This window comes from Neopsephotus bourkii, unplaced genomic scaffold (assembly GCF_033783945.1).
Source record: "Neopsephotus bourkii isolate Nb327-2 ecotype Australia unplaced genomic scaffold, CSIRO-AGI_Nbou_v1 NB_274, whole genome shotgun sequence".
Lineage (NCBI taxonomy): Eukaryota > Metazoa > Chordata > Aves > Psittaciformes > Psittacidae > Neopsephotus > Neopsephotus bourkii.
The window spans coordinates 1,395,040-1,421,416 of NW_026900783.1; the positions used below are offsets into that span (position 1 = coordinate 1,395,040).

General features: G+C 41.8%; 1 protein-coding gene across 6 annotated transcripts in view; it reads left to right on the forward strand.

Annotated features, from left to right (window-relative positions):
- MGMT (O-6-methylguanine-DNA methyltransferase) overlaps positions 1 to 26,377 on the forward strand; it is a 148,845-nt gene that overhangs the window by 19,251 nt on the left and 103,217 nt on the right. For all 6 annotated transcript variants that reach the window (XM_061346748.1, XM_061346749.1, XM_061346750.1 and 3 more), the window contains exon 3: positions 1,497 to 1,636. In XM_061346748.1, the coding sequence (XP_061202732.1) occupies positions 1,497 to 1,636 (140 nt within the window). The remainder of the gene's footprint in view (positions 1 to 1,496; positions 1,637 to 26,377) is intronic.

The window sequence follows — 26,377 nt, forward strand, 5'->3', positions numbered from 1 at the left end:
TCTCTTCACACTGATTCCATTACCCTCAGATGTGACTTCACTGCATAGCACTAAATAACAGGATTTTAAAAGAAATTATCTTATTTTGAAGAGAAATAGATGAAATTATTGTACAGCTGCAAGCGGTGGTCAGCTGTGGGTTGTCATTGAGATTTTGCCTGTCTCCTTGTCTGTCCCTGTGCTCTTCAATCAGTTTCTCAGCTTCTTAATCTCTTCTGCATTTCATGCAGTGCTTCATTGGGCTTTGAGCATCATTCCCCTTGATGCAGGTAGACATAGGTGTCATGGGGGGGGGGGCCTTTAGAGTGGACTGTGAAATTGAGTAGATAAAGGGGAAGTTGGTGAGGTGTCTGGTTCTGAACATTGCAGTAACAAGGGAATTTTTCGGGTGGGAGGCAAACTGCAAGTTAGTAGTAGGGGCTGAGTGGCTTTAAAACCCAAGAAACCTTGTTGGGCTCTCTGTTTAGCTGGGATATTGGATGGAGTTAGCTTGTGCTGCCTTAAAGTTAGTGGGTTTCTTTGTTCTGTTCACTTTTTTGTCCTGTTTTCATTGAATTTAGCTCATTGCTGGCTGTACAGCACCAATGCAGTGTGGTCTGAACCTGTGATTTGGTGACTACAGCGGACATGTCTGTGGTGCCCTGTCCTGTTTCTCTCCTAATGATTGTGCACACTAAGCTGTAAATACAGCTCGGCATCTATAGAGTCACACTGGTTTTTAGCCAAGATGAATTTGACAAGCATGTTATTGTTTGTCTTGAACAATATTGAGACATGCTTGGCATCTGTTTCCAACTACATCCTATCAGTAATCATAAAACCAGACTAGTAACAATGGGGATAAAAAAGTTTTTTTTTTTACTAAGAAATGATTGATTTTTTTCATATATTTTTCCAGCAGACATACTCTGTGTTCTAGTCCTTACTTGTGTAACACTGCTGCTCTAAACCAGTGAATATACTTTGTCACAATAATCCTTTTGAAATCTGTGTCAAAACAATCAGATGTTAGCTGATAAACCAGCCATGAAACTGCTGCTATTTGAGACTTTCATGTAGGTCACTGTTCTAGTTAACAGGGGGTTTAGATGTGGACTTCTTGGGTTGGATCATGGAAATAACAGGATCCCAGACTGGTTTGTGTTGGAAGGGAGCTTAAAGCTCCTCCAGCTCCAACCCCTGCCACGGGCAGGGACCCCTTCCACTGGAGCAGCTTGCTCCAAGCCCCTGTGTCCAACCTGGCCTTGAGCACTGCCAGGGATGGGGCAGCCACAGCTTCTCTGGGCACCCTGTGCCAGCGCCTCACTGGATAATTTTTTTCCTTATATCTAATAATTCTGAATTGGAATTCTGAAAGCCAGAGGCACAGTTGAGGGAACTGCTCTGGTTTCTTGTGCTTTTTAACATTGCTTTTGAAAACTAATCAAAATACCTTGAGATGAATGTGCCTTGGTGAAAATGCACGCAATTAAAGAGGAGTTCCTTTTCATGGACAGGTGAAATCCACAAAGGGAGAATCTCAGTGCAAGGAGAGACGCATGGCTCTGCTCACCACTGTGGGAAAGATTGAGGTATCGGGATGTGAAACAGGCTTACATGAAATAAAGCTTCCAAAAATGAGTTTGCTGCCAAGTGGGTAAGTTCATGTCCTATTGATCTTATATTTATGTATACAGTAGAAGAACGTTCCTCTGGACAGTCTAAGACATGAGTTTGGATTTGTTTATACTGGCTATACTGGGGACTCCAGTGCCTTTGAGGAGTGGTGGGTTCAAAATGCATTTCTTTGTGCTGCATCAATACCATTAGCAAAGAAATCTTCTAACATAGAAGTATTTTTAATGTAGGCTTTGGATGTCTATCCTGTCCCTAATTTTGGACACGTGTAAATCTCTCACTCCTTGTGTCCCTTGCCAGTTTTCCAGACCTGTATCTAGATGTATATATTCAAGAGGAAAAACTCAGGTTGAATAATTGTGTTATTTACTGCATGCTGCCTATGGGAGCTCTGGGTGGTTTTCCATAGCTATACTGTCTTCTGGAGCTCAAAACAGATGATACACATGGCAGTGGAGATGAAATCTCAAAGAGAGAACTGACTGAGGAGGTACTGGCATGTTTTACTGTGGGATATCAGTGCTGTTCAATCTAAAATACATCTGTTCAGGTCTCTGGTCAGTGCTTTCCCCTTATTTCTGAGGAAACGCTCAGTGACATTTGTAGAAGGAGCACTGGTTTCTTTCAAAATGGTGAGATTTCTTTGCTGAGTCCTTCTGCCAGAATGGAAGTTACGCCTTAAGGTTAGTCTCTTCAACTGTTTCTGGTAATGAAAGTGCAGGCTTTGCCACAGTCCATTACAGCAGAGCTTTTTCTGACAAGACACACAGGTTTGGTTTCCTTCTCTCCACACTGTCCTTTTCTCCCCTGCTTTTCACTTACAAAACTCTCCCTTGATTTGTGGGGTTTTCCCATTTTATTATCCTTGTAATTGAAGTGTAAATTAATTGGGGATACAGAGCATAATGTGAATTCTGCTTGAAATGTGGTTTTTTAACTCCATGGAAACCCTCAATACTCTGTATTTGACAGTTGTCAACTCCAGCAATGCAGAAGTAAGTATTTCAGTTTCTCCATAGGCTGATTCCAGTGTTGGATTTCTGCTGATAAGGAATGGAAATAAGGACACATTTAGGGTAAGGCTGATGTTTTGCCTTTGTAGCATCTGCCTGAAAAAGCCTAATCGGATGGGGACTGCTCATCTTTGAGAAGAGGAAACATCAGTGAGTGTGTGGAAGAACAGTAGGGAAAAGGTCTATGGGTTCTTGAAGTGACAAATACAGATTGTGTGTTCTTTATAATGCTAGATGTAAAGGGAACTGCTTTAAAACAGAAGTGGAAGACAACAAACATGAAGTTGCAGGCACTAAAATTAAAGGCTCAAAGTGAAACGGAGTATTATTGAAAGAAAATCATTACAGGTGTTTAATTAGTAGAGGTTGAGAGGGCGGATGGGGAGGTATTGTCATACTGTGTTTGTGTAGCTCCTGCAGAGGTCTGTGTTTAACTTGTGTTTGGTGTTGAGGTTTTGGGTGTTTCACTTCATGGGTTTCCTTTTCTTTTTAGGGAAAAGTTTATAGGGATGGAAATCAGTCTTTCAGGCACAAATCCCTGTTTTCCAGGGAATTACACATGTGTCCCCAGAAGCACCTAGTACATTTTTACTCACCTCTGTCTGTGTAGATGAGAGATGCTGGTACTCAGACTGTGGGATGTTCTCCTTGAGGGAGCCTTGGTGCAAGGCAAGGTTCATCCCTGTTTAAGGAAGGCTTTTGCTCTCTTCATTTGCCACAGTATCTGCCACTTGCTCACCTGCAGCATGGCCCCATTGGTTGGTTGAAGAAGAGTCTTGTGATCTTGTTCTTCAGGCAGTTGAAGTTGAGATCCTTTTCCTAATTCATTTGTATGATCTTGATCCATCTCAGTGGCGACTTCTTCTGGGTAGCCAGGAAGTTTTGAGGCTTTAGTGGCATCTTAATGCAACTTAATTTAGCAGATTGTATGATTTATATGCCCAAATTGTTATATTAGACGGACTGTCGCTTAAGAGTGGTTCAAGTTCATGGTAAGCAGACTATTCTTCCTGTTAAGAATTTACATCTGGAACAGAGGTGGAAGGTGGGATTTGTATTGTCATTCCCAGTGATAAAGATCTAAAAATTTTAAAGCCCTCTGTAAATGTTTGTGCTGAAATATAACATTTAATCTCTTCCACTCATCGCCAGTGAATGGTTGTTAAATCTGGCCTCATTATTTTCGACAGACTAAAATAAAACCCAAAACAGTGCCCAGTGTTTCTTCTGACGGGCTAATAAATGCTGTGGTAAGAACATTGGGTAGGGAAAAAAACCCAGAAGAAACATAAAAATTGATTTTAATGGACCCCTGTCAGAGAGAACCATAATGAGCACGAGTCCAGTAATAAATATTGGTATTCTGCTCTGCGGTGCTTGGGACTTCTCATGTAGAATTGCATGTAATAATCAATATACATCTTAGGGTTTTTAACAACAAAAATAAGTAAACCTTTGAAATGTATAAATACTGAAGACTTGCAGTCTGTCAGGATCCTGCTGGTTGTAGGGAAATCGGATGAGAGGGGCTGCTAATGGCATAATCTCTTTGTGGAGATCTTGCTCTATTTTACAGCTTGTAAAATGCTGTGCAATTAATCACCTGAGATTACAACCTATTCGGTGATGGCTCTCCTTAAAACTTAAGAACACAGACTGTAATGGAGACTAAAAGGAGAGGCAACAAAGTAAAATTCAGGTTTCAGTATGCTTGAAAGAAATTGATCTATTAATGAGATGAAACTAATTGTAATAACCTAAGGTTATTCTGCTCCTTGTGAGCTTAAAAGTCCAGGCACGTCGCAGTGTAACAGTTTCTGTTTGGAGTGGAGGGGTATTTAGTCAAACCTTTTCAATTTATGGTTGTATATACCTAAGAATTAATATCCATAAATGAGGAATTTCAGGTAGATACGATTGTGAAAGTTTTGATTTACTGAATACTAACTGAAATAGCTTCTGTTTCACAATCAAAGTGTGTTGCCACCAATCGCTTAACTGCAAACAGTAACTTGAAGTCCCCTATTTCTGTTACAGCATTTAAATTGCGAATTGACTTGTTTGTCATTCAAGTTGGCATTGTCAATTAATAAAGCACTGAAGATCATAGAACCATAAAATCCCAGCCTGGTTTGTGTTGGAAGGGACCTCAGAGCTCATCCAGTTAGAACCCACTATTATGGGCAGGGACACCTTCCACTGGAGCAGCTTGTTCCAAGCCCCTGTGTCCAACCTGGCCTTGAATATTGGGATGGGGCAGCCACAGCTTCTCGGGTAGAGCCAGAATCTATGATAATCAGTAACCAAATAGCACTGGAATTGCCAGAATCTGTGTTTAATCCCATACACTGTATGATGGAGGCTGCAGTCGTTTTAATCTCTTTAGAACGTCATAAGTGGGTGCTGGGCTGTACTTTCATTGTAGAGCTATTTCTGAAACAAATTGGCACTGTCCTGCTTCAGGGTTGTAAAGTGGGGCAAAATCTACATGGAAGATGTAGCTTGATTGTATAGGTTTGTCTGTTAATCCCATACACTGTATGATGGAGGCTGCAGTCGTTTTAATCTCTTTAGAACGTCATAAGTGGGTGCTGGGCTGTACTTTCATTGTAGAGCTATTTCTGAAACAAATTGGCACTGTCCTGCTTCAGGGTTGTAAAGTGGGGCAAAATCTACGTGGAAGATGTAGCTTGATTGTATAGATTTGTCTGGTTTTAAGAACTTCAGCTTCACAGTTCCTATTTTCACAAAAAAAGAAATAAAAGTATATATAACCTATATATATATATTTAGTACTATGTCAGCTGTTGTGCTTTTTCCTTCATCAGATGCAGATACAAGGATTAAGAAGGTTTTTCCTCCAGTATTCCTGCTTGAAATATTACAAGTGTTTAAGTTTTTGCTCATTCCAGAAGAGAAACTTGCTCTTTACCATTACTGTACCTTTGAGTGTCTTTGGCAGCTTTGAAGTTTCAGATTTAACTCTTGTTGTTATACTGGCTGTGGTATTCCCAAGCTGTGGGTTAACTGTTTTGAGAAGCCTCACCTTGCTCCTGAGCTGGAGGGGTGAGTTGCCTGTTTGGATAGTAGGGGATGGCACTCATGAACCCTGTTAGCAGTAGCAAACCATGCTTGGATTGTCCTGTGCTAAGCACTAACAGCAGCAGATACTCTGGAATCACGGGATGTTGACTCGGCAGCTGGGATTTCAGAAGGGAACAGTGTTTCCCTGGGTTGGACAAATCTAAATTCTTTCAGGAATTCCCTGTTTCTCCAGGAAAATGGCCCCAGCATGCCCATGCCCTTTGTGGAGTTGGGGGAATCCCATCTAGATTATCTGTGGTTATCTAGCTTACGTGTGTCCTCGTGCAGGGAAATAGTGGCAACTGGAGGACTTGGGTTAAAGAAGGGCAGTGGTATAATGAGCCTTGGGTGCCATGGTTTAGTGTGAGGTATCCCTGCCCATGGCAGGGGGGTTGGAACTGGATGATTTTAAGGTCCTTTCCAACCCTAACTATTGTATGATTCTATGAAACTAGAACTGCTTGTAGTGTGGATGGAAAATCCTGTTGTGGTGAGCAGTGTGATGTAGTGCTGTGTGCATGTGAGATGGATGTTGAATTTGCCATCTCTCAGTGGGCACAAATTCCAGCATGTGCTGATATTGATATCCACTGCAGGTTTCAGTCTCCTTCTGCCAGGATAGCATCATCAGAAACTCGCCCGAATCTCTGTTTAAACAGGTTTCCAGCTATTACAGATTCAAAGACAATCTCAAGTGTGAAGGTGCAGTGGTGTACGGGAGCCTGATAAGAGCCTAGAACAATAACTTGGAGAGGTGTGAACCACTCTGTTCATCTCTGAGGTATTTAATCATGGGCAGTGATGATGGTTTAAATGTCAACTTTGCTAACTCTTTCATTCCTCATACTGTAAAATTTACTGTGAGTGATATCTCACTTTGATGCCACAAGTGGGAGGCATTTGGGAGAGTGCCACTCCTATTTTTCCAATAAGCATCAGCCAAGGCTAAGAAACTTAGTGGAGCTCAGGGGCATACTAAAAACTGACTGAAGGAGGTAAGTATGTGACTACCCTTTGCTGCTTTGAATACATTTCTGGTTTACCATGAACATCTGATGTGACTTAGGTGAACAGAGGGTTACTGGAGGTGTAGCTTGGGAGATGTGCTGCTCTTCCCCATGCAGTTCTTCCTTAAGATTATTGTGTAAGAGCAGAGATTTTCTAGGTGAAATGGTACAGGATAAACCTGGATGAGATGAAGTGTATATTTGTATTGAAGTTAATAGTTTGGGGATGATCTCTAAATGTGCAGTGGGAGCAGGAAGAGGGGAGATGTCCTACAGACCTCTTTGAAGATTAAGCTACTGGTAGCATAGACTCTATAGAGACTCCAGGTCATTTCTGGAGGAAAGATGGTGGAACCAAACCACTGGCTTCTGTTCCTTCTGCAGAGCCTGATGTTCCCACCATTAAAAATGGGCAGTTGTATTTACAACCATTATTCTTGCACAAGTGAAGTTGTATTACTGGTTCTTTCAAAGACTTCTGTCCTTAAGGAGCCATCCTATGATCTTCATGCAGTTTATAGGCTTTGAGTAATAATGTTAATAAAACTCAACATATCCCTAATGTATGGAAAATTACCTTTATTTTTGGTTGTTTTTCATAGCAAGTACAGTAGCAGTGCTTACCCTCTGGAAGGTGGCATTCCTGCTCCCACTGGGAAGATGTTAAAACATCAACTGTGGACAGGTCCAAATGCATCATAGCTTTTCTGCCAGCTGACAGAGAGCACTTAATCCAGTGAATACTATAATCATCCAAGCTGATGGCACTTACCAGTGATCAAAGTATGCTTCTTTGTATGGCACTTCCCTTTTTTCAGAGTTTAGTGTATTTAATTACTGTTTACAGTGACTGGAAAATGGTTCATTAGATGGATCTTTTGTTGGTGTTAATACAGACAGATTAGGTTTGAGATACAGTCTGCATTTGATGTGAGTCTCTGTGTATCGAGTCCTTTAGCAGCTGGGTGAAGGGCTTGGATTGTTCCATGTGGTCTTTGCTTCTGTAGTACATTGCTCTCAAAAAGTGCTGCTTTGCTGTGAGAGTGCCTGGTCCTTCTTGGGGTGATGATTCTTCAACATGTGGGGTGAAATCCACGCTGGATTTTAGCCATTTAGTTCCCTTGAAATTAGGGGAATGCCATGTGTGTGAGGCAGCGCAGCAGTACATGTGTGCTCTGTGATTTGGTCTCTGGGCTGCATCTCTTGAATTTTAACCCCTTTCAATCCAGGCAATGTTGATTTGGCATCAGTGTTCCCCCATCCCTGGCAGTATTTAAGGCCAGGTCGGACACAGGGGCTTGGAGCAAGCTGCTCTTACTGGAAGGTGTCCCTGCCTGTGGCAGGGGCCTGGAACTGGATGAGCCTTAAGCTCCCTTCCAACACAAACCATTGTATGACTTTCGTATTGATGTGTAAAGTGAAAGCATGTTTTGGGTGCTTATGTAGAGCAGTCACCATAAGGAGAAGGTCAGTCTTGCACATTTTTCTTTGTAAGCCTCTTATTTCTGAATATCTTTTAACTTGTGGCACTAAGCTCATGCAAATCTCATTGAGTTTTCTGCCACTTGTCTTAGAAACAAAGCATGCAGATGCCTGGGTAATAGGAAGATGATGGTTGTAACTTCAAATTACTCCCAAATAACAGCAAGATGGTATATTTACAAAGAAAAAGGGGGGAAGAAAAAAAGAAATATTACCTCCTCTGGTAGAAGTGTCTACAAATATCCAGGCATCAATCTTTATTTCAGCAGATTCAATGGATGTGGCAGGAAGAGTTATTATATAGCATAGTCCTTCTTTTATTAAAAATAAACTGGACTGGGTTTTTTCATAGTTTCTTGTGGAGATGCTACAGATTGCTTATGCTGCATCAAGATAAGAAAACTTTTTATTGAAAATAGTGTTTCAGAAACTTAAAATAAGCTCTAGCACCACGTAGGAAGTTTAGACTTTGAAGCCTAATGTGTCGTACAGCTCAAATATGTGGTTTCCTATGGCTTTAGGCACGGTTTGCAGGAGAAGTTTCACTGTCAGGTGTGGATGGTGGGTTGTATTTTGTGTGGTTGGCAAAACCCTCATTTCCCCTCTCCCTTAAACTGACGGGAATGTTGAGCAACTCCACTGTAATCAATACTATACTTTAGATGTGTTATTTATCCTGACAGCGCCGCTGCATTTCTATTCATCTGTCAAAGGCAGTGTAACAAGATTCAAATAGGAGTGGGTTTTGCAAGTCTTCAGTTGTATTTTTTTGTCCACAGGTCTACTGGAGAAACCTTTGAGGGCTCTATGTAAAAAAACAATCAAATGAAAATCCATAGAACCATAGACTAGAATCATGTAACTCTAGATTTCTACTGGGCAGTTATTCATGGTGCTAATCTGATGTTTGAAAACCCTTAATTATAACATAGGCAATGCTGTGTCAAAAGGCTAAAAGTCCTGTTTTGGTGTGCAGAAGTAAAAGCGTTGCTCCCGACCTGGTGCGTGTTTATAAACCTCGACGGTTGGCCAAGAAGTGTTATAGCAACCCAGTGATCGCGTTTTACAGTGGTGATATTTTAAAATGGCAAAAGTAACAAGAAGCTGTATTAGATAATATAACTTGTGCAGACACCCACTTGAAAATCCCACAAATATGATGGGTTTATTTCTAGTGCAGAAGATGTAGAGCTGCAATAGTGCTGAAAAATAATTTTGCCGAAGAAGAGTGTGAGAATATGTCTATGCAGGCTCCTCTCTTCGATACTTTCCTCTGGAATTAAATCTCTTCCTGTCACCCTGTCCTACACTGTGCCACAGATACTGTGCCTAGTGTATCTTTAACTCTTCTGTAATGCAGGCCATGAGTGGAACCTTTCCACTCCTTGTGCCAGAGGTAGATTAATGCACTGGAGCATTTTTCCATTGCAAATCCTTGTTATAAACATGGGAAAATGGGCTGCATAATGACATGGATTATGTTTCTATTATGTGTCAGAATTAGTGGGTGTTCTTCAATATTGCAGGTCTTCATTGTGGTTTTCTTCCCAGGCTTCTGTGGTCCTCCAAGAAAATCTAGATACATAGATAATGCTGAGAATAGTTCAAAGCCAGGGAGCTGCTTTGAGGTGGGACAGTGAGGTGTGAGTACAGACACATCTGGGTAAGAGGAATCTTCCTGCAGCTCTCCTTGAGAGCTGTACTACAAAGTGGTTTGCTGAAAAGTGTCATAGAATCCTAGAGTGGTTTGTGTTGGAAGGGACCTTAAAGCTCATCCAGTTAGAACCCACTGCTATAGGCAGGGACTCCTTCCACTGGAGCAGCTTGCTCCAAGCCCCTGTGTCCAACCTGCCCTTGAACACTGCCAGGGATGGGGCAGCCACAGCTTCTCTGGGCACCCTGTGCCAGTGATACCTACCTGAAGAGCCTTGATTGTGCCCATGCTGTGATCAGAGCAAAGTTCAGGGATTGAGAAGCAGTGGGGTATTTGGGGCTTTCTCTGCTGTTGGGTGGCCTTACCCAGCTGTAGCTGCAGTAGCTGGTCTTTATTGGCTACTTTGGCTCATGTACTTGCAGTAAAACTCACAAAGTTCAGATGCTACCAATGTATGTGCTGATTATAGCTACTAATTATTCTTATTATTGTTAATACCTACTTTAGTTCCTTCCATAAACAGAGCTCAAGATGTGGTAGAACAAAGCACAATCACCCTGGAGCACATGAGACAGTTCCTGTCCTTAACCCTGGTGCCACTTCTGCAGTGTCTCACCATTGCAGTGGAGCTGGTCTTCAGCACACTGTGCTGGAAAAGCAAGAGTTAAATTCTAAAACCTCATGCTGTAACTGTAAATGCCATTTTTCTTTCTTCACAAATGTAACCTTTTAACATTTATTTTTAGCTTTTACATTAATATATGTAAAAATATTAAAAGCTCTTGTATATTACATTAAAAACTTATGTCAGCTGCCTTGCTTTTTCCTATTTATTAAAACTTTTCAAGCAGTGAAAACATTTTACTTGTTAATGAGGGGAAGAAGGAAAATTAATGACATAGAGCTCGGATCTTCCAAGATGTCTCCTTTTAACCATGCAAAACCAGCTCTTTTTCCCACACTATGTAGTTTAATTTCTGTGTTAGGGTTCAGTAAGCAAATGCAAATAGATTTAATGATTTGCATCAGTAGATCACTTCTCAGTTTAATGTCCTCTGATAGTTTGGTCAAGGACTTTTTCTTTGGAAGGCTAGTGCTGTTTTGTACAGTGAAAATATTAATAATGGTGGCATTGTTATGTTCAAGTAAAGCAAGGGAAATGTATAACTTATTCAAAAGCAGCATCTCCTATTATCTCCTCACTAAGATCACGCAGTGGAAAAAGTTATCCAGGAAAAGACACTTCAGAAATGATTGTGAATTGCTGATGATGTTAAACATTTAGGACTGGCTTCCATATCACAGCTCGTTCCCATTCTGCATCAGGGTTGTAGAATTCTGATCAGGAGTGTTCCTAGCAGTGATGGGATATATCTTGCCCTGGGATGGAGCAACGGCTGTTTTGCTGTTGGTATGTCAAGCTAGAAGGCTGAAGAGTGCAGTGGGGCACTGTCATGTATCCCAGACCTTGGGCTTCTGAAAGTCACAAGCTTCTGGTTCTAGTTTTTGCTGTTGGTATCTCTGGGTATGGCAGCTTAAATCTGTGTGTTTTCTGATGGTTATATTGAAGTGTCTACTTTATGTATGACGTGTCCCTGCCCATGGCAGGCGGTTGGAGCTTGATGATTTTAAAGTCATTTCCAACCCTACTATTCTGTGATTCTATGTAGACTTGAGTCCAAGTTCCACTGAAATGTGGCAGCCATCACTTCAATGGGAGGCTGTGAATGGTCCCACATAGCTCTTGTAAACATTTCTGAAAGTTTTAAAGTCTTAATTGTGTGATAAACAGCAAAAAGCATCAGCTAATATGTAGTGACTGAGCTCCTCTGTGCCACTGGCATTACGTGCCAGAGGCCACTAAGATTGATGTGGTAGGAGTTTGCCATGAAGCGTGGAAGCCAGCATGAACAAGCCTCCATGAAAGAGTGGTGGGTAGGTGGCACATCAGTCCATGCTAAACATGAAAAGCATGGTGCTATCTAGGAACACCTATGGCCATCAGACAGCAGTCGTGTTTGTAAATGTACATAACATTATGGGAGTACACCAGGTTTTTCATGGCTGTTGCATTAGACCTAGATCTCCTGTAGTACATGGTGCTGCAGTAGACTAATATGTAAGCCACAGCCCAAATACAACCTTTAGAAAACCTCTTGTGATGGACAACTGCCCTGAGCATAGAATCATAGAATAGTTAGGGTTGGAAAGGACCTTAAGATCATCAAGTTCCAACCCCCTGCCATGGGCAGGGACACCTTGCACTAAACCATATCACCCAAGGCCTTGAGCATCCTGGTGTGTAGATGCCTGGGTATAAGGGACAAGGAGGATAGAGAATATTTTCTGCCTTATTTTTTAAGCTCTTGCAGTTCAGTGATTTAACTTGGGGGAGGAGTTGTTGAAAGTTTAAATGCTGTATGGAACTGGGTCATAAATATAAATCAGGTGATATTAAGGTAATTTGAAATGTATTAGCTCAATAATTTGGAAGTAGTCATTCTTCACAGCTCATGAATGTTCTTCACCTCTGCAAACAGTTTGTTCTGATTTTAAATGCTGCCATGAACACCTGAAGGATACAGAAAATCTCTTCTATTTATACCTCTGGAATGCAGAAGACCAGACTGACCTGATCTTTGGGTTGTACCTGACACAGAGCACCTTGAACTGTCTTGTCTCTCTCCACCTCTGCTTGAATTCTTTTAACCAGTCTGATTTTCTTGGATTTCTTCTATTGCCATTGGCAGGGATGACTGACCAAGATGGGACTGAACTTTTGGGGGGCGGGGGTTGTTGCTTGCTTTTGAAGGCTTTTTGCCCTTGCCACATTTGGGTGGGTTTTTCTGCCTTTGCTGCTCTGGTTGTGCATTTGTCTGTCCAACCAGCTCCCCCTTTGACTCTCTGCTCTGGCGTTGGTTGCAATTTCTGTTGGTCATGGTTGGGATCACCTATCAACTCCTGTACGTCAGAAGTTTTCTGTGCGCTGGGTAATATTCCTTGTGACTCTGAGGTTGTCCAGATGCTCTTCATTTATGCAGATATCCTCTGGGCTTTAAGATTTATGTTCCAGTGAGAAACAGAGGATATCCTCAGGGTTGTGATAGCATGTCTCGCTTCCTGCCTGTTCTGGGAAATACGTGTTGAAATCCTTTTTCATGGAACTTAGAGCAACAACAAAAGCATACAGGAACAAAAAGCCAGGCGTGATACGTCTGATTTCCAGTGCATGCAGGTAATGTGAAAAGGAACAAAGAATCTTTTGTCTGAAGGAACGATAAATCACAGTAAAAAGATGCCACATGGCCAAAAAAACAACCCCCAGGTATAAGGAAGCTGAAGGAAAACAAAAAGGACCTTGGGTATACATTCCTGGTAACACTTTCTACTGCTAATAGTGCTGTATTTGCATCTTGGATGAGTCAGACTCAGCTTCCCTGTGATGGGCATCTCAACTGGAATTTTTATACTCTACAACATTGTATGTACAATAAGACTTCCCCCTTTGTTAAATCTCTTGCAGCGTTTCCTAAAGAGTCGCTGTTAGTGATGTTTAGTCCAGTGTGCTGGGACTGAAAATTAATATTTGATTTGTTTGGGGGGTTTTGTTGGCTCTTTTTGTAACTTGTACTTGAGTGGCAGCGAAGGGCTCCTTCAGATGGGGTTTACATTTGGATCCCCAAAGGCATTTCTGAATTCTACTGGTTTGCTTATTGAGATTCATTCCGAAAACTTGCTGCATCTTAATTCTTAATTCTATTGAAATATTAAACCCCTCTCAGAATGAGCACACATTCACTGATTTATTCAATAGTGGCATTGCTGAAACAAGGAAATAAACACGGCCAATTCTGCCACTCTTGTGTATGACACTTTTGCTTTGTCTCAGTTCACGTTGTAACTTAGTCTTCACTCAATACTGTTCCTTCAGGTCCATCACTGTTATCAAAAATCACTGGTAATTGGGCTAATTTATGACCAGACTAACTCACATGACTTTAACCACAGGCTCTGTCAGGGTAGCACTGGCAGGATGAGAAGGTCTGCTTTGTTTTGGACTGCAGAGGACACATCTGTGTGTGTTAATTGGGAAATACCTTTTTATTCACCCAGCACTTCCAAATTGGGGGTCCTTTAAGTACTGACTTTTTGTCTTGGTTCAACTTTTCAACTGGTAACGAATTAAACTTTGAAAATAATCATATTTTTCTACATATCATTCGGTTTAAAAGCAACTTTTGTTATGGCTTGTGGCTCAGTAACCCAGCATGTGGATGCCTTGATTATTTAATAGATCATGGAACGTTTTGGGTTGGAAGGGACCTTAAAGCTCATCCAGCTCCAACCCCTGCCACGGGCAGGGACCCCTTCCACTGGAGCAGCTTGCTCCAAGCCCCTGTGTCCAACCTGGCCTTGAGCACTGCCAGGGATGGGGCAGCCACAGCTTCTCTGGGCACCCTGTGCCAGCGCCTCAGCACCCTCACAGGGAAGAGCTTCTGCCTAAGAGGTCATCTAACTAGGCATAGGAATTAATGATTCATGATGGTTCTAGGCTACAAGGTATTTGCAGTTACTGGTATGATCATGTATGTTGTTACTTGTATGATTAATGAACATCTTAGATGTTTTACTACAGGATTATATGCACCTTTTATGCATATTTTCAATGTGCAAATGTACATGAAATTATGAACAAAATTTATAAAAATGTTTCATATGAAAATGCTGCCATTTAAACATTTGATGCCCCTCTTTATTAATCAATGGGAGAATCATAACTTTGGCCTTTTCGCCACCATTGTCTTAAGGCAAGTTATGAGTTAGAATGCACAGACTTGTATTGTCAACATTCATGGAAGACTCAGCATTTCAGCAGATCTTTAATACTTTTCAGAGATGATTCTTCTCTTTTGTAACTTCTGAATGTTCGACCATGACAAAGTTGTAAAACACCTTTGGTTCTTGTGTGAGGAAAACCAGCCATCCTTCTCCCTGCTGAAACTGGAAGTAACACTGCTGAAAACTGGAAGAGCAAGGAAATACTTCCTTTGATACGGGAGTAAAATTGATTCCAGTAAACACGTCTTTTGATTTTGTGTGGTTTTGTTTCTCAAGCTATACTTAGTGTGATGCATGAAGGATCAGAAGTGGAGTACAGTCAGTTTATTAGGTTGCATTTTAGGAACTGCTTTTTCTGCTGAGGACCTGGACAGGTCTTGGATCTCCAGTTAAAGAACAGGCAAGTTACAGCCCAGTTGACCTTACTAAAAACACTGAGCTCTAAGGGGAGGTTGAAATGTGTTCCAATGTCCTCCATTTTTGTTCTAGAAAACCTCATTTAGGCTGAAATCCTCCTTGCCTCTTTTGATTTGCAGGGGTTGAAGCAGTGCAAACACCATTCTGTTTGTGCGCTACAATATTTAGCCATAATGCAGATGTCTTCTCTCCTAATGGACATGGATGGACTCCACATGAATGTGAATGAACACAGAGAGAAAACTTAAGCTGCAATTTGGTTGTGTTATTGCGTGTTTTACAGCAGGACTGCTGCCAGTTGTGTGATGTCTCAAGTGTTTGACATCAGATGCAGGGCTGCCAGAGCCTGTATTTTGATCACTGGGTACCAATAAGGTTTTGCATCTTTATCATCTTAAAATATCTTTGAAGATGGGAAGCTGTCTGTAGCCTAATAGCTTCTGGGTTTGGGGATGTTAATGTCTAAAACTGACAAAAGAGTTAATGCCAGTGTCTTTTAAAGACATACATATAGGAAGTTATGTTAAGGAAAAGCACATGAGGTTTGGCCATGCTGAGGAGCAGAGCATGGTACAGAAGTGGCACATGAGCACTGAGAAAGGAACAAGCATTATCACACCTCCTTGGGCAGAGCAACCTTGATCCAGCAAGCGTTGCTTTAGTATGTGGTGCAGTATCTGTTCTGCTCTGTGTGGGCTTTCCAGCTTGGCTGGAGCAGTGTGGCCAGCCCTGTATCTTGTGTTCTCTTGAGCCTTGTAGGTGTGTCAGTAGCAATAAGCTGGAGGTGGCTGTGGTAAGCCTTTGTCAGTCATCTTTATCAGTATCTAAGGGGGGCCTCCAAGGGTGATAGAGAGGGATTCTTTATCAGGGACTATAATGATGGGACAGGGGGTGATGGGTTCAAACTGCACGAGGGGAGATTTAGGTTAGATATAAGGCAGAGCTCTTCCCTGTGAGGGTGCTGAGGCGCTGGCACAGGGTGCCCAGGGAAGCTGTGGTTGCCCCATCCCTGGCAGTGCTCAAGGCCAGGTTGGACACAGGGGCTTGGAGCAAGCTGCTCCAGTGGAAGGGGTCCCTGCCCATGGCAGGGGTTGGAGCTGGAGGAGCTTTAAGGTCCCTTCCAACACAAACCATTCTCTGATACGATTCTGTGATACTGAAGTGAAGGAGCAGGTGAGAGCATTGGTCTGTTGCAGTGAGTTGAAACCAGCCCTGGCTTGTGGAGCTGTTTGTGGTGGCACCAGGAAGGCTGGGAAGCCAGTGGTGGTAACCCTCTGAGACAAGAGGGTGTCTGCAAAGACCTGTAGTATCCTCTGCAGTGGCGTGGCATGTCCCATCTGGTGGTAGGTAGCCTTTTTGGTGTTCTAGGGTGGTAATAAATTAGCAGTTAATGCCATGTTGCACCATTGTTCGCTTCCCCTGGGAGCCTAATAACACCATGTTCAACGTTAAACCCCACAAAGCAACAGGAGTCCTTTGTTCACTTCAGACAACTTTATGATGTAGTGGTTTCAATAGGGTTATCTTCATGGCATCAGTGACTGAAAACCCTTGTGGTGGCATGCTACAGGGCTTTTACTCTTAGCTGGAGGATACAGCTTTTAGGGCATGGAGATAAAGGTGGCTGTGCTAGAGAGTGGCTGTAGCTACCAAACTGTCTAGATGAGTTCCTGAAATGTCTCCCTGCAGATGAACATCAGTTACAAGCGGCTTTATCCTATCCATCTTGTTGTGGAAGCTTCAGACAGTGCAGCAGGATGAAGCATCCCTCTGTGTACAGTAGGCATTAACTATTTTGTGAGGATATCTGAACTTTGAAAGTATTTCTCCATATGTACAGCTTTGTACTTGGAAGAGGGTTGAATATTGACCTAATTTGTCTTTTAAAAGGACACAGAGTTTTACTAGAATACTTATGCTATTGAACTAGACAAATGCAGGTACTATTCCTTTGGTAGTCGGTGCAGAAGGTTGATGTGCTCTAAGATTTACTGTGCATCACCTTAGCCATCATTCCCATAAGTATTAATTTTAACTCCACTAATAAGAAACTGAACAAAAGTGGAATTATGAGTTCAGTAGTATTCTATGAAAGGTCAGTTGTTAAAAAGGCAGAGCCTGACATTCTGTGAAAAAGGTGCCTTCATTAATCATCCTGATAGGATAGCAGAGGATATTCTTGACCAATACCCGTGAACCGCACTGTGCAATGCTTTGGGAAGGGATGCTTAATTCTCTGTATAAAAACAAGGATTAGGTGAATGAATGTGGAATGCCCATTTTTTACTACTGTAACGTTGCTATTTCCTCAGTTCAAATTCTAGAAAAATTAATGGGGACTTCTTCTATTTCTCATTATTTTCCAAGTTTGTTAATTTTATAGAAGCATCCATTGCTACAGGACTAATATTTAAAACTTAGTTTCTAAGAATATAAATGCAGTAATACCAAACACCAATATTAATGTAATTTATTAAGTATTTATGACCTCTTTGAAGTGTTCTCTTATTATATTGTTTAAATGCACAGCTTTGTTTCACCATAATTCATCTCTGTAAATCCTGAATGATTACTCCTGTATGAACCTAAGTTTTAATTGCCATAATGTTTTCCTCTGTAAAATTATTACATGGAATTTGGTCTTGGGTTTTTTTTTTTCCTTGTCCACCACAGTGATGGCAATTTTAAAGTTAATACAAATTATATAAATTATTAACTGCTGGCCTAGTGGAACATTAATCAGTAGAACATCTTTATTGTGACTGTTCCTGACAGATTACGTTCACCATGATGCCCATTAATGCACCGTATTGTAAGAGGCGATGTCCATTACAGAATCCCCTTTGTTACTGATGTCAGGTCTAATTCAGGGCAGCAAATCTCAGTCTGAGCTGAATATGCTTTTGATATTGGGTGGAAAAAATCCTCTTTTGGAGCTGAGGGGCCTCACCTGTTTAATTCTTTCAAAGTTATTAGTCTGTGGAGCCAATTCTCTAAAATGCAAAGTCTGCAATAGTATCTTTCTCCCTTTAATGTCATAATTTTGCATAATGGCTGTTTGTGCTACATTGACTAGGTCCATGGATTGCTTAACATAAGTGATTACATTTTCCTTTGATTATAAACGCCCTCCATTAGTAATACTGTACAAAAACTTGTAAATGATTTGTTGTCTAAGCTTTCTACTTCATTAGCTGCAATATACACTTTACAAGAGTCATTGTCTAAGAGTTAGTAATATTTGTAATGAGCTGTATAATATGGGCCCTTTTACTAAATTTAAAAACAGATGGTATCTGTTAACAACAGTTTATCATGCAAATTGAACTCGAGCAACAACTCCTTTCAGTGGTTATGTTGCTGTAGGCCAAATCATGGTGTCTTGGTTATTTGATGTAGTAGCAAAAGGAAGTAATTGTTGTTTGAGACAGATGCAAACTAACCACGGCCAAACCTCCCTGAGAAGTAGAAATTCAACCCTTCTTCTCTCTATGGAAAGCTTTAGTTTTCCTTTCAAGCCTTTAACACACCCTTTGATATTTAGTTTCGGGATTTGTCAGTTTTGCACCTCATTGCAGATTTTACAGTTACATCCTTGTGATTTTTCTCATTTAAGTTACGAAGCAGCTGTGAATGAGAATTTCCCTTTTGCGAGGAGCTGCACATATTGATCTGAACCAGTGGAAAGATCAGAGGAGGTAATATACACATTTTTCTTCCAACTTTGAAAATTAAAGGAAAATTGGATCATTTTAAATCAGCAGACTTGAAATTGTACTATCAAAAGAATCCTCTTACACTGTATATTTGTTGCTAATCCTGCATGGGGAAGACTCTAATGTTGAACTACAAGTCTCCTTTTGTAATGCTGGTTTTTCTCCTCAGACTCTACAAAATCAATTGTTTTAATTCAAGGCTTTCTGAGTGCTCTGACTTCTGTTCTTAGAAGAATACAGGTTTAGTTTTATATCTCAGTGTGCTGGAGTTAATGCTGAGAATAGGCAAAATCTGACCGCTTGTCCTGTGGTTTGTACATTTTTTTTCTATGCTGTTGATGAACAGGAGGTGATACGTGATGGGAAGCAGAGAAGACAGAATGAGCCTTTTGGTTTTGTCAAAGGAAATGCTTGATAATCCCAGCACGGACAGCTGATTAAAGCCAGGATCATTCCCATGGGGAGAGGAGCATGGTGGTTAGGGAGCTATGTTGTGGTGGGACCATGAGTAGCCTTCTCTCTGCTGCAAAGAGGAGTTTGTCTAGACCCAGAATGTTGTGAAGGCTGGAGATGATCACAGGCAAGATGCTATGAAGATGAAGTTCAGGTTTTCACTGTTCTCTGCCTGTGGCTTCAAGGTTTATTGTTTGGCTGGTTTTTTCTATGTAATAGGCAATCTCCTCCAGGGATATTGCAGTGCAAGGCTCAGAAATAGCAGTTCTGCTCTATCACTAGGCTTCCTAGGGGCATAATCAGTGAGAACACCAATATATACTTGAGCTTATCGCTGTGTTACAGCAGAATGGCATGTGAACATCCAGTTTTCACAGAATCAGAGCATGGTTTGGGTTGAAGGTGCCTTAAAGCTCCTCCAGCTCCAACCCCTGCCACAGGCAGGGACCCCTTCCATTGGAGCAGCTTGCTCCAAGCCCCTGTGTCCAACCTGGCCTTGAGCACTGCCAGGGATGGGGCAGCCACAGCTTCTCTGGGCACCCTGTGCCAGCGCCTCAGCACCCTCACAGGGAAGAGCTTCTGCCTAAGAGCTCAGCTCAGTCTCCCCTTGGGCAGGTTCAAGCCATTTCCCTTCTCCTGTCACTACCTGCCATTGCTGTTTTCCTTTACCGACCAACAATTTGGGTGCTTGTCATTCAATAGCACTAAAATCCACTGGTAAGTTCTGTATGCACGTATGAAAGGTGCTTAGGTTGGTGCACATGTTGGAGCACACCTTTCTTGGTGAGCTCTGCAGATTGCAGTGTCCTATTTTTAGCTGTGCAGCATGAGCTGTGCTGTTCTGAATCTTGGCCTGTGAAAGGAACAGAGGCCACGGTACTTGTGATGCTTTAAGTTCATTTATCTTAATGCTGTAGCTCTTAACTGCAATGTTGCTTTCAAATGTAGTGAGCCTCATGATCAGACCTTTCCCGTCATCCCCCAGCAATACTTGTATGCTTCCCTGCCTGGTCTCCTTCCACTGTAACTCGGTTAAAAATCATCTTCCCTTTCAATGCTCTTGTTATTCCAGAAATGGTGCCAAGGAGGTCATGGTGCTGGGTTGCCCCAGTCTGGTAGTTGATGGACAAAGAAGATGGGTTGCTGTGTTCCAGGTAGAATCATAGAATAGTTAGGGTTGGAAAGGACCTTAAGATCATCCAGTTCCAACCCCCCTGCCACGGGCAGGGACACCTCACACTAAACCATGGCACCCAAGGCCTTGTCCAACCTGGCCTTGAACACCACCGGGGATGGAGCATTCACAAGTTCCCTGGACAACCCATTCCAGTGCCTCACCACCCTAACAGGGAATAACTTCCTCCTTATGTCCAGTCTAAACTTCCCCTGTTTCAGTTTGAACCCATTACCCCTTGTCCCATCACTACACTCCCTAATGGAGAGTCCCTTCCCAGCATCCCTGTAGGCCCCCTTCAGATACTGGAAGCTGCTCTGAGGTCTCCACGCAGCCTTCTCTTCTCCAGGCTGAACAGCCCCAACTTTCTCAGCCGATCTTCATATGGGAGGTGCTCCAGTCCCCTGATCATTCTCGTGGCCTCCTCTGGACTTGTTCCAACAGATCCATGTCCTTTTTATGTTGAGGACACCAGAACTGCACACAATGCTCCAAGTGAGGTCTCACGAGAGCAGAATAAAGGGGCAGGATCACCTCCTTCGACCTGCTGGTCACACTCCTTTTGATGCAGCCCAGGATACGGTTGCTTTCTGGACTGCAAGCACACACTGAAGCCGGCTCATGTTCATTTTCTCATCGACCAAAACCCCCAAGTCCTTCTCCACAGGGCTGCTCCAAATCTCTTCTTTAAAGATGTGTAGGTTGTTCTAGATGTGTGAGCATGAAGGAGCTGAGGAGGAGAGCATAAACTCCAGCTGACCCCCCTGGATTGAAATTGTACTATACTGTGCCTGATGTATGCTTAAGGAATTCCTGTTGGTGTTCCTTGATCCTACCCTTTAATAATGATCTCTACTTTTTCAGTTCTAGAAGACAGAACTGATTGCTTGAGGTGGTTCTGTGCAGCTTGGCTGAGGGATAAGGCAAGTCCTTTCGGTCAAGGCATGACTTGGTGCCTTAGGAACAGCTCTCAAAGAGAGCTTAGGGGACTGGACAGTGGACTGTGGAAGATGCTCTCCCAGACGGGAATCAGGAAGTCAAGCTAGGGAGTGTTGAGTTTTGAGCTATGAGGAAACCAATTAAGCCCTTCTACCTTTGGGCTCAGTTTAGTCTCTTCAGATATGAAAATACCTCAGTCCCTTTCACCATGCACGTTGGGAGAGCCCCAACCTCTGTGCCAGTGCAGAGCATTCCTAACCCCTGTGAAACACTTCTCTATTGAATCACTTGTCAAATGGCAGTGGTTTGTCTGTCCGCATTTTGGAGATAGACTGTTTTACTTGGGGTGCACATGGACTAACACCACTGAAACACCTCAGCACGGTCTGTCTGAGGGTAATGGCATTTTAAGTGAGAAGAAGCAAAAACCCCTGTTTCCCACGATGGAGCAGGAGTAAATCAAGTCATGTCTTGACTTGACTTTCCATCTGGTGAGAGCCCTGACAAGGCCAACTGCAAATCCAGTGCATTGATGGCTGAGGGATGGGTCTCCATGCACAGTGGTGTTGCTTTCTGGTTGTTCACTGGGTCTGTTTAATGTTAGGTCAGCCTTTACTTTGAGAAGGATTTGAAACTAGAGCCCTGCATCACTAGGGCTTTGTTTTAGGTTAACACAAGGCTAGCAATGACTAGAGATAATGACTAAATTATGGTTATTTGGTAGCTTATGTAGTTTCTGGACCAAATTCTCTAGTTTGCAAGTGCTCCTGCCCACCAGGGTCTCCGAAATGGCATCAGATTCTGCAGAGGTGGTGGAAGGCCTTGTTGGATGGGGCTTGGAGCAAGCTGCTCTAGTGGAAGGTGTCCTTGCCCATGGCAGGGGGTTGGAACTGGATGAGCTTTACGGCTCCTTCAACCTAAATCCCAGTCTGGGATTAAGATGATCTACCTGGATCAAGTGATGGATCATAGAATACCAGGTTGGAAGAGACCTCAAGGATCATCTGGTCCAACCTTTCTTTATGTTTACTTTTTTCTATGCTTTCTGTACTTCTCTTTGTTCACTCAGCCTCTTGGGATGTCCTTGACTTGTTTTGTCTCATCTACCCACACTGTGATTTGGCCAAGTTTTGTGTTTTATGGTGGCTCTCAGCCCTTTGTGGTTGTCTTATGCCATCGAGTCCCCTTCCTCCCCTGCAGCCACTGCAGATGATGAGGGGGTGAGGTGGAGGCTGCTGGTTTATTCCAGTCATCCATGAATCAGGAGGCTTTAGGCTCTCGGAGGAGAGATGGTGCTTCTGAAGTAGTGGTAGTGGAACTGAATGGTTAATTTTGGATGCGGCATGAGCAACTGGGGCAGTCCCTGCTCTCAGCACTGTCGTTGTGGAGAACATATTGCGTTGCCTTGCGTTCCCTTTGCCCCCTTTTTTTGCCAAAGCAAATACAAAGGTACATGTGAGTGCTGTGTTCCCCTTGTGCCCCCCAAAACTGGAGGAGTATCTCTGGTACAAAACAGGGGGAGAGGGCCAATTTCCCTGCTGTAAAGCCACAAACCAGGCAGCCCTATTCAGTGAATAAAAATGGGAAATACATTGAAGTCTAGATACAGTATCTTTGTAGTAATAAAAGCAGTAGTACAGATTTACTGGTGAAGGAGTTTTAACTGTAATACTGTGGAATAGTAGGTTATTTTGTGTTCAAGAGCTACATTTATCACAAAAATGATGATATACAAATCACTTCCATATCACAAAATGTTCTTGGTCAAAATTGGCTTGAGGCAAGTGATATCTTCGAGTAAACAGTATATGAAGACCATATCTTAAAATGATAGATCACCTAATTTTGTTCTGACAGAGGTTTTTGCCGCAACAAACATCTGTCACTGAAATACCAATTCAGAGATATGGAAGCCAAATTGTGGAGGTTTTCTAGTATTTGTCGCTCCTAACTTAAGAACACCACTGTTAGTTCTGTAGATATTTGAAGATAGTCAGCAGCTTGTGCTTTAAACACCTTAAAGTATTCAGTTGTGTATTTTTAAGAGGCGTAAGGACCTTTAAATTGCAGATTAGCAGCTGCTTAGAAGTGCTGAGCATTGATTCAGGGGAGTAAATGCAGAGCTCATGTGTTGCGGATGCTGTATAGAAATCCCATGTTCTTAACGTGTAGCTGCTTTGCATAGGAGAGTTGGAGAATATTGGATGAGCTGAGTTTGCTGTCATAAACCGTATGTTTAGGACAATTATGTAGGCAATTGATGTAAAATACCGAGGCATCGTTGCCATTTTGGTGGGGTCAGTGTGGGGCTGGCAACAGCAGAGTTGAAAACCAGATTGCCTCATATAGGGTGTTTGTTAATTCCTGCTTTTCAGAGGGATGCAGTTCTCCAGGACTGTGTCTTTAGGGAAATTGTGCCCTATATGGAGCTTGTTAGGACCTGCAGGAGAGATGAATCTGTTACTGCAGAGGGTGTGAGTACTAAACACTTGTGATCTGCCCTTTGAAATCAAATTTCTGACCCTGGTCTACAGCTGAATATAAAAGAAGCTTCAGAAATTGTAATTTTGTCTCAAGCATTTAGAGCTGTGATTACATTTTATTTGGTTGATAGGTGCTAGGGGTATAAATGCAGTCAAAATATAAATATCTATTGAATATATCTATCTCTTTCAACACTAGCAGTTATTTGTATGGGTGTATAGCTAGCACCTCACAAACTCAGCAAAACAATGCAAATGCACTACTGAAATGAGTTTTTAAATGTAGTTGCTATTGACTTGCGGTAGGAAAATGAAGTTTGGCTGCAAACTACCAACATTCTGGGTTATTTTGCAGGTGGGATGAAACGGCGAATACCAGGTCCTTGGAGAAGAGCAGTTGCTAAGTCATGCGATGATAGTCAAATTAGTATTAGACATCTCATATTTTAGCCTAAATGCTTTCAGCACTATTGATGTTTCTTTAACTCACTGCTAACAAGAATGTCTCTACCAGTGCAATTTGCTTAGGCCCCATTTAAATACATACTGGCCTTGGCACAGGGAAACCTTCTTCAGTATTAAAATGCAAACAGGCAAATACATTACTTTTGGTACTTCAGTTGTTTATTCCTTTTAAATGGTACCGTGGTGAGATGTGAAGTCTGAAAGGTTTGTAAGAGCTTTGCTTGTGCCTCAAATACACATTTTAAGTTAAATTTCTTGAAGTAAAACTTTTTATTTAAATTTTTCTGGCTAAAACATAGTGTGAAAGTGGAAGCCCAATTTGAGCTAAGAAAACTACAGAGAATAAGCAAGTGAGACCCAGAAGTTGAGTTTTTGTACCTGATTTATCAGTACTCATAATTGCTTAATGCTTTTTGCTGCATCATTTTATATGCAATCTTCTACAATATATGCCCTTGATTTTGGGACATGCTAGTCTGAACTCATAGAATCCTAGAATAGTTTGGGTTGGAGGGGACCTTCAAAGCTCATCTACTCCCACCCCCCTGCAATGAGCAGGGACTTCTTCAACTAGATCAGGTTGCTCAGAACCACATCCAGCTTGGTCTTGAATGTCTCTAGGGGCCATGTTAGCAAAGCAATAGTAACCACTCGGTGAATTCAAGGTGATGTAAAAATCACTGCTAGTTAGTAATAGCAATTCTGGAGAGATTAATAGTCAGGCTGATGGGTGTCAGAAGATCTTGTGCAAGAAAGAAGTGTTTTTCTTTGAATTACAAGTAATCTAAAGCATATTTAGAAGTCAGCTTGCATAGTATAGTATACACTATACATACATGTATTAAATGTAATACACTATATACTGTATATAATGTGTCTATAATATTTATATATAATATATACACATTCATACAATGTTTATTGTATGAATACATGAATTCATATGATATGTATTGTATACATATGCACATTATGTACACATAATATATACACATGTATGTATATAATATAGCGTATTGAATGTATGTATACACATGTATAATATGTATGTGCATATATATACTTTATATGCATTTATGTGCTTTATATGCCTAGTTTATTATCTAGCATAATTAAGTGTTGTATATTACAGTTAAAGAGTTTTAAAACCTGATATTTTTTTTTAATGGAAAATGTAACCAGAAATCAGGGAATTATTAGGTTTATTATTTCCCCATAGCTTTCTGACGATCATCCCTTTAAGCTGAACACCACCAACTGCTTTAATTCCAGGTAATGTCTTAAGACTTGTTTCATATGGACCTAAAGCTGATGAACTACTTATCAGGGTTCCCTGTGTGATACCGAGGAAGATGATTCAGTTGCATTTCATGAGGTGCAAATTTAAATGTACGAGACTTTGTCTCCCTTGCTCCATCAGGAAGGTTGATATCCCTGTTCCACAGGTGATGGAGCGGGATGGTGGGAGTGGGGTGGACCTGCTGGCCACGCATGCGTCCACACTGGGAATGGCGATGGGAATGCAGCAGTTGGATTTTCCTCGTGTTGCCAGGTGAAAACCATCAGTCCTGGGATCAGATTGTGCTGCGAGAGCCGTTGGCTCCAGGGAAGGGAGGAAAGGGTTAAGGAATTCATAAAGAAATGAAGGATCCTAATATTAAAGTGGGGGGGGGAAAATGTGGGTGAATGACATATTTCTTACACACCTCAACTGTCAACATTTCTAATCAAATCATCCAGCCTTCTTGCTTCTTAAATGATACAAGCAATATTTCCTGTAATAAACACCCCTAAGTCTAATGAGAGGCCCTAAGGCAACTTCAAATGTATGAATTCATTATAATTGAACAACATAATCTGCAGGGCAAAGATGCCTGCTACCCAGTCTTTTAACTTCGCCCGGCTTGGGTGTTCTATGAAAAATGTTCTACATTTTGTTTACAATGTATTGCTGCTCTTTGAAGTATTGTATGTTCCTGTAGTACATAAGATGGGGACGCATAATGGAGGGAAAATCAAGGAGGCAGTCTTTCA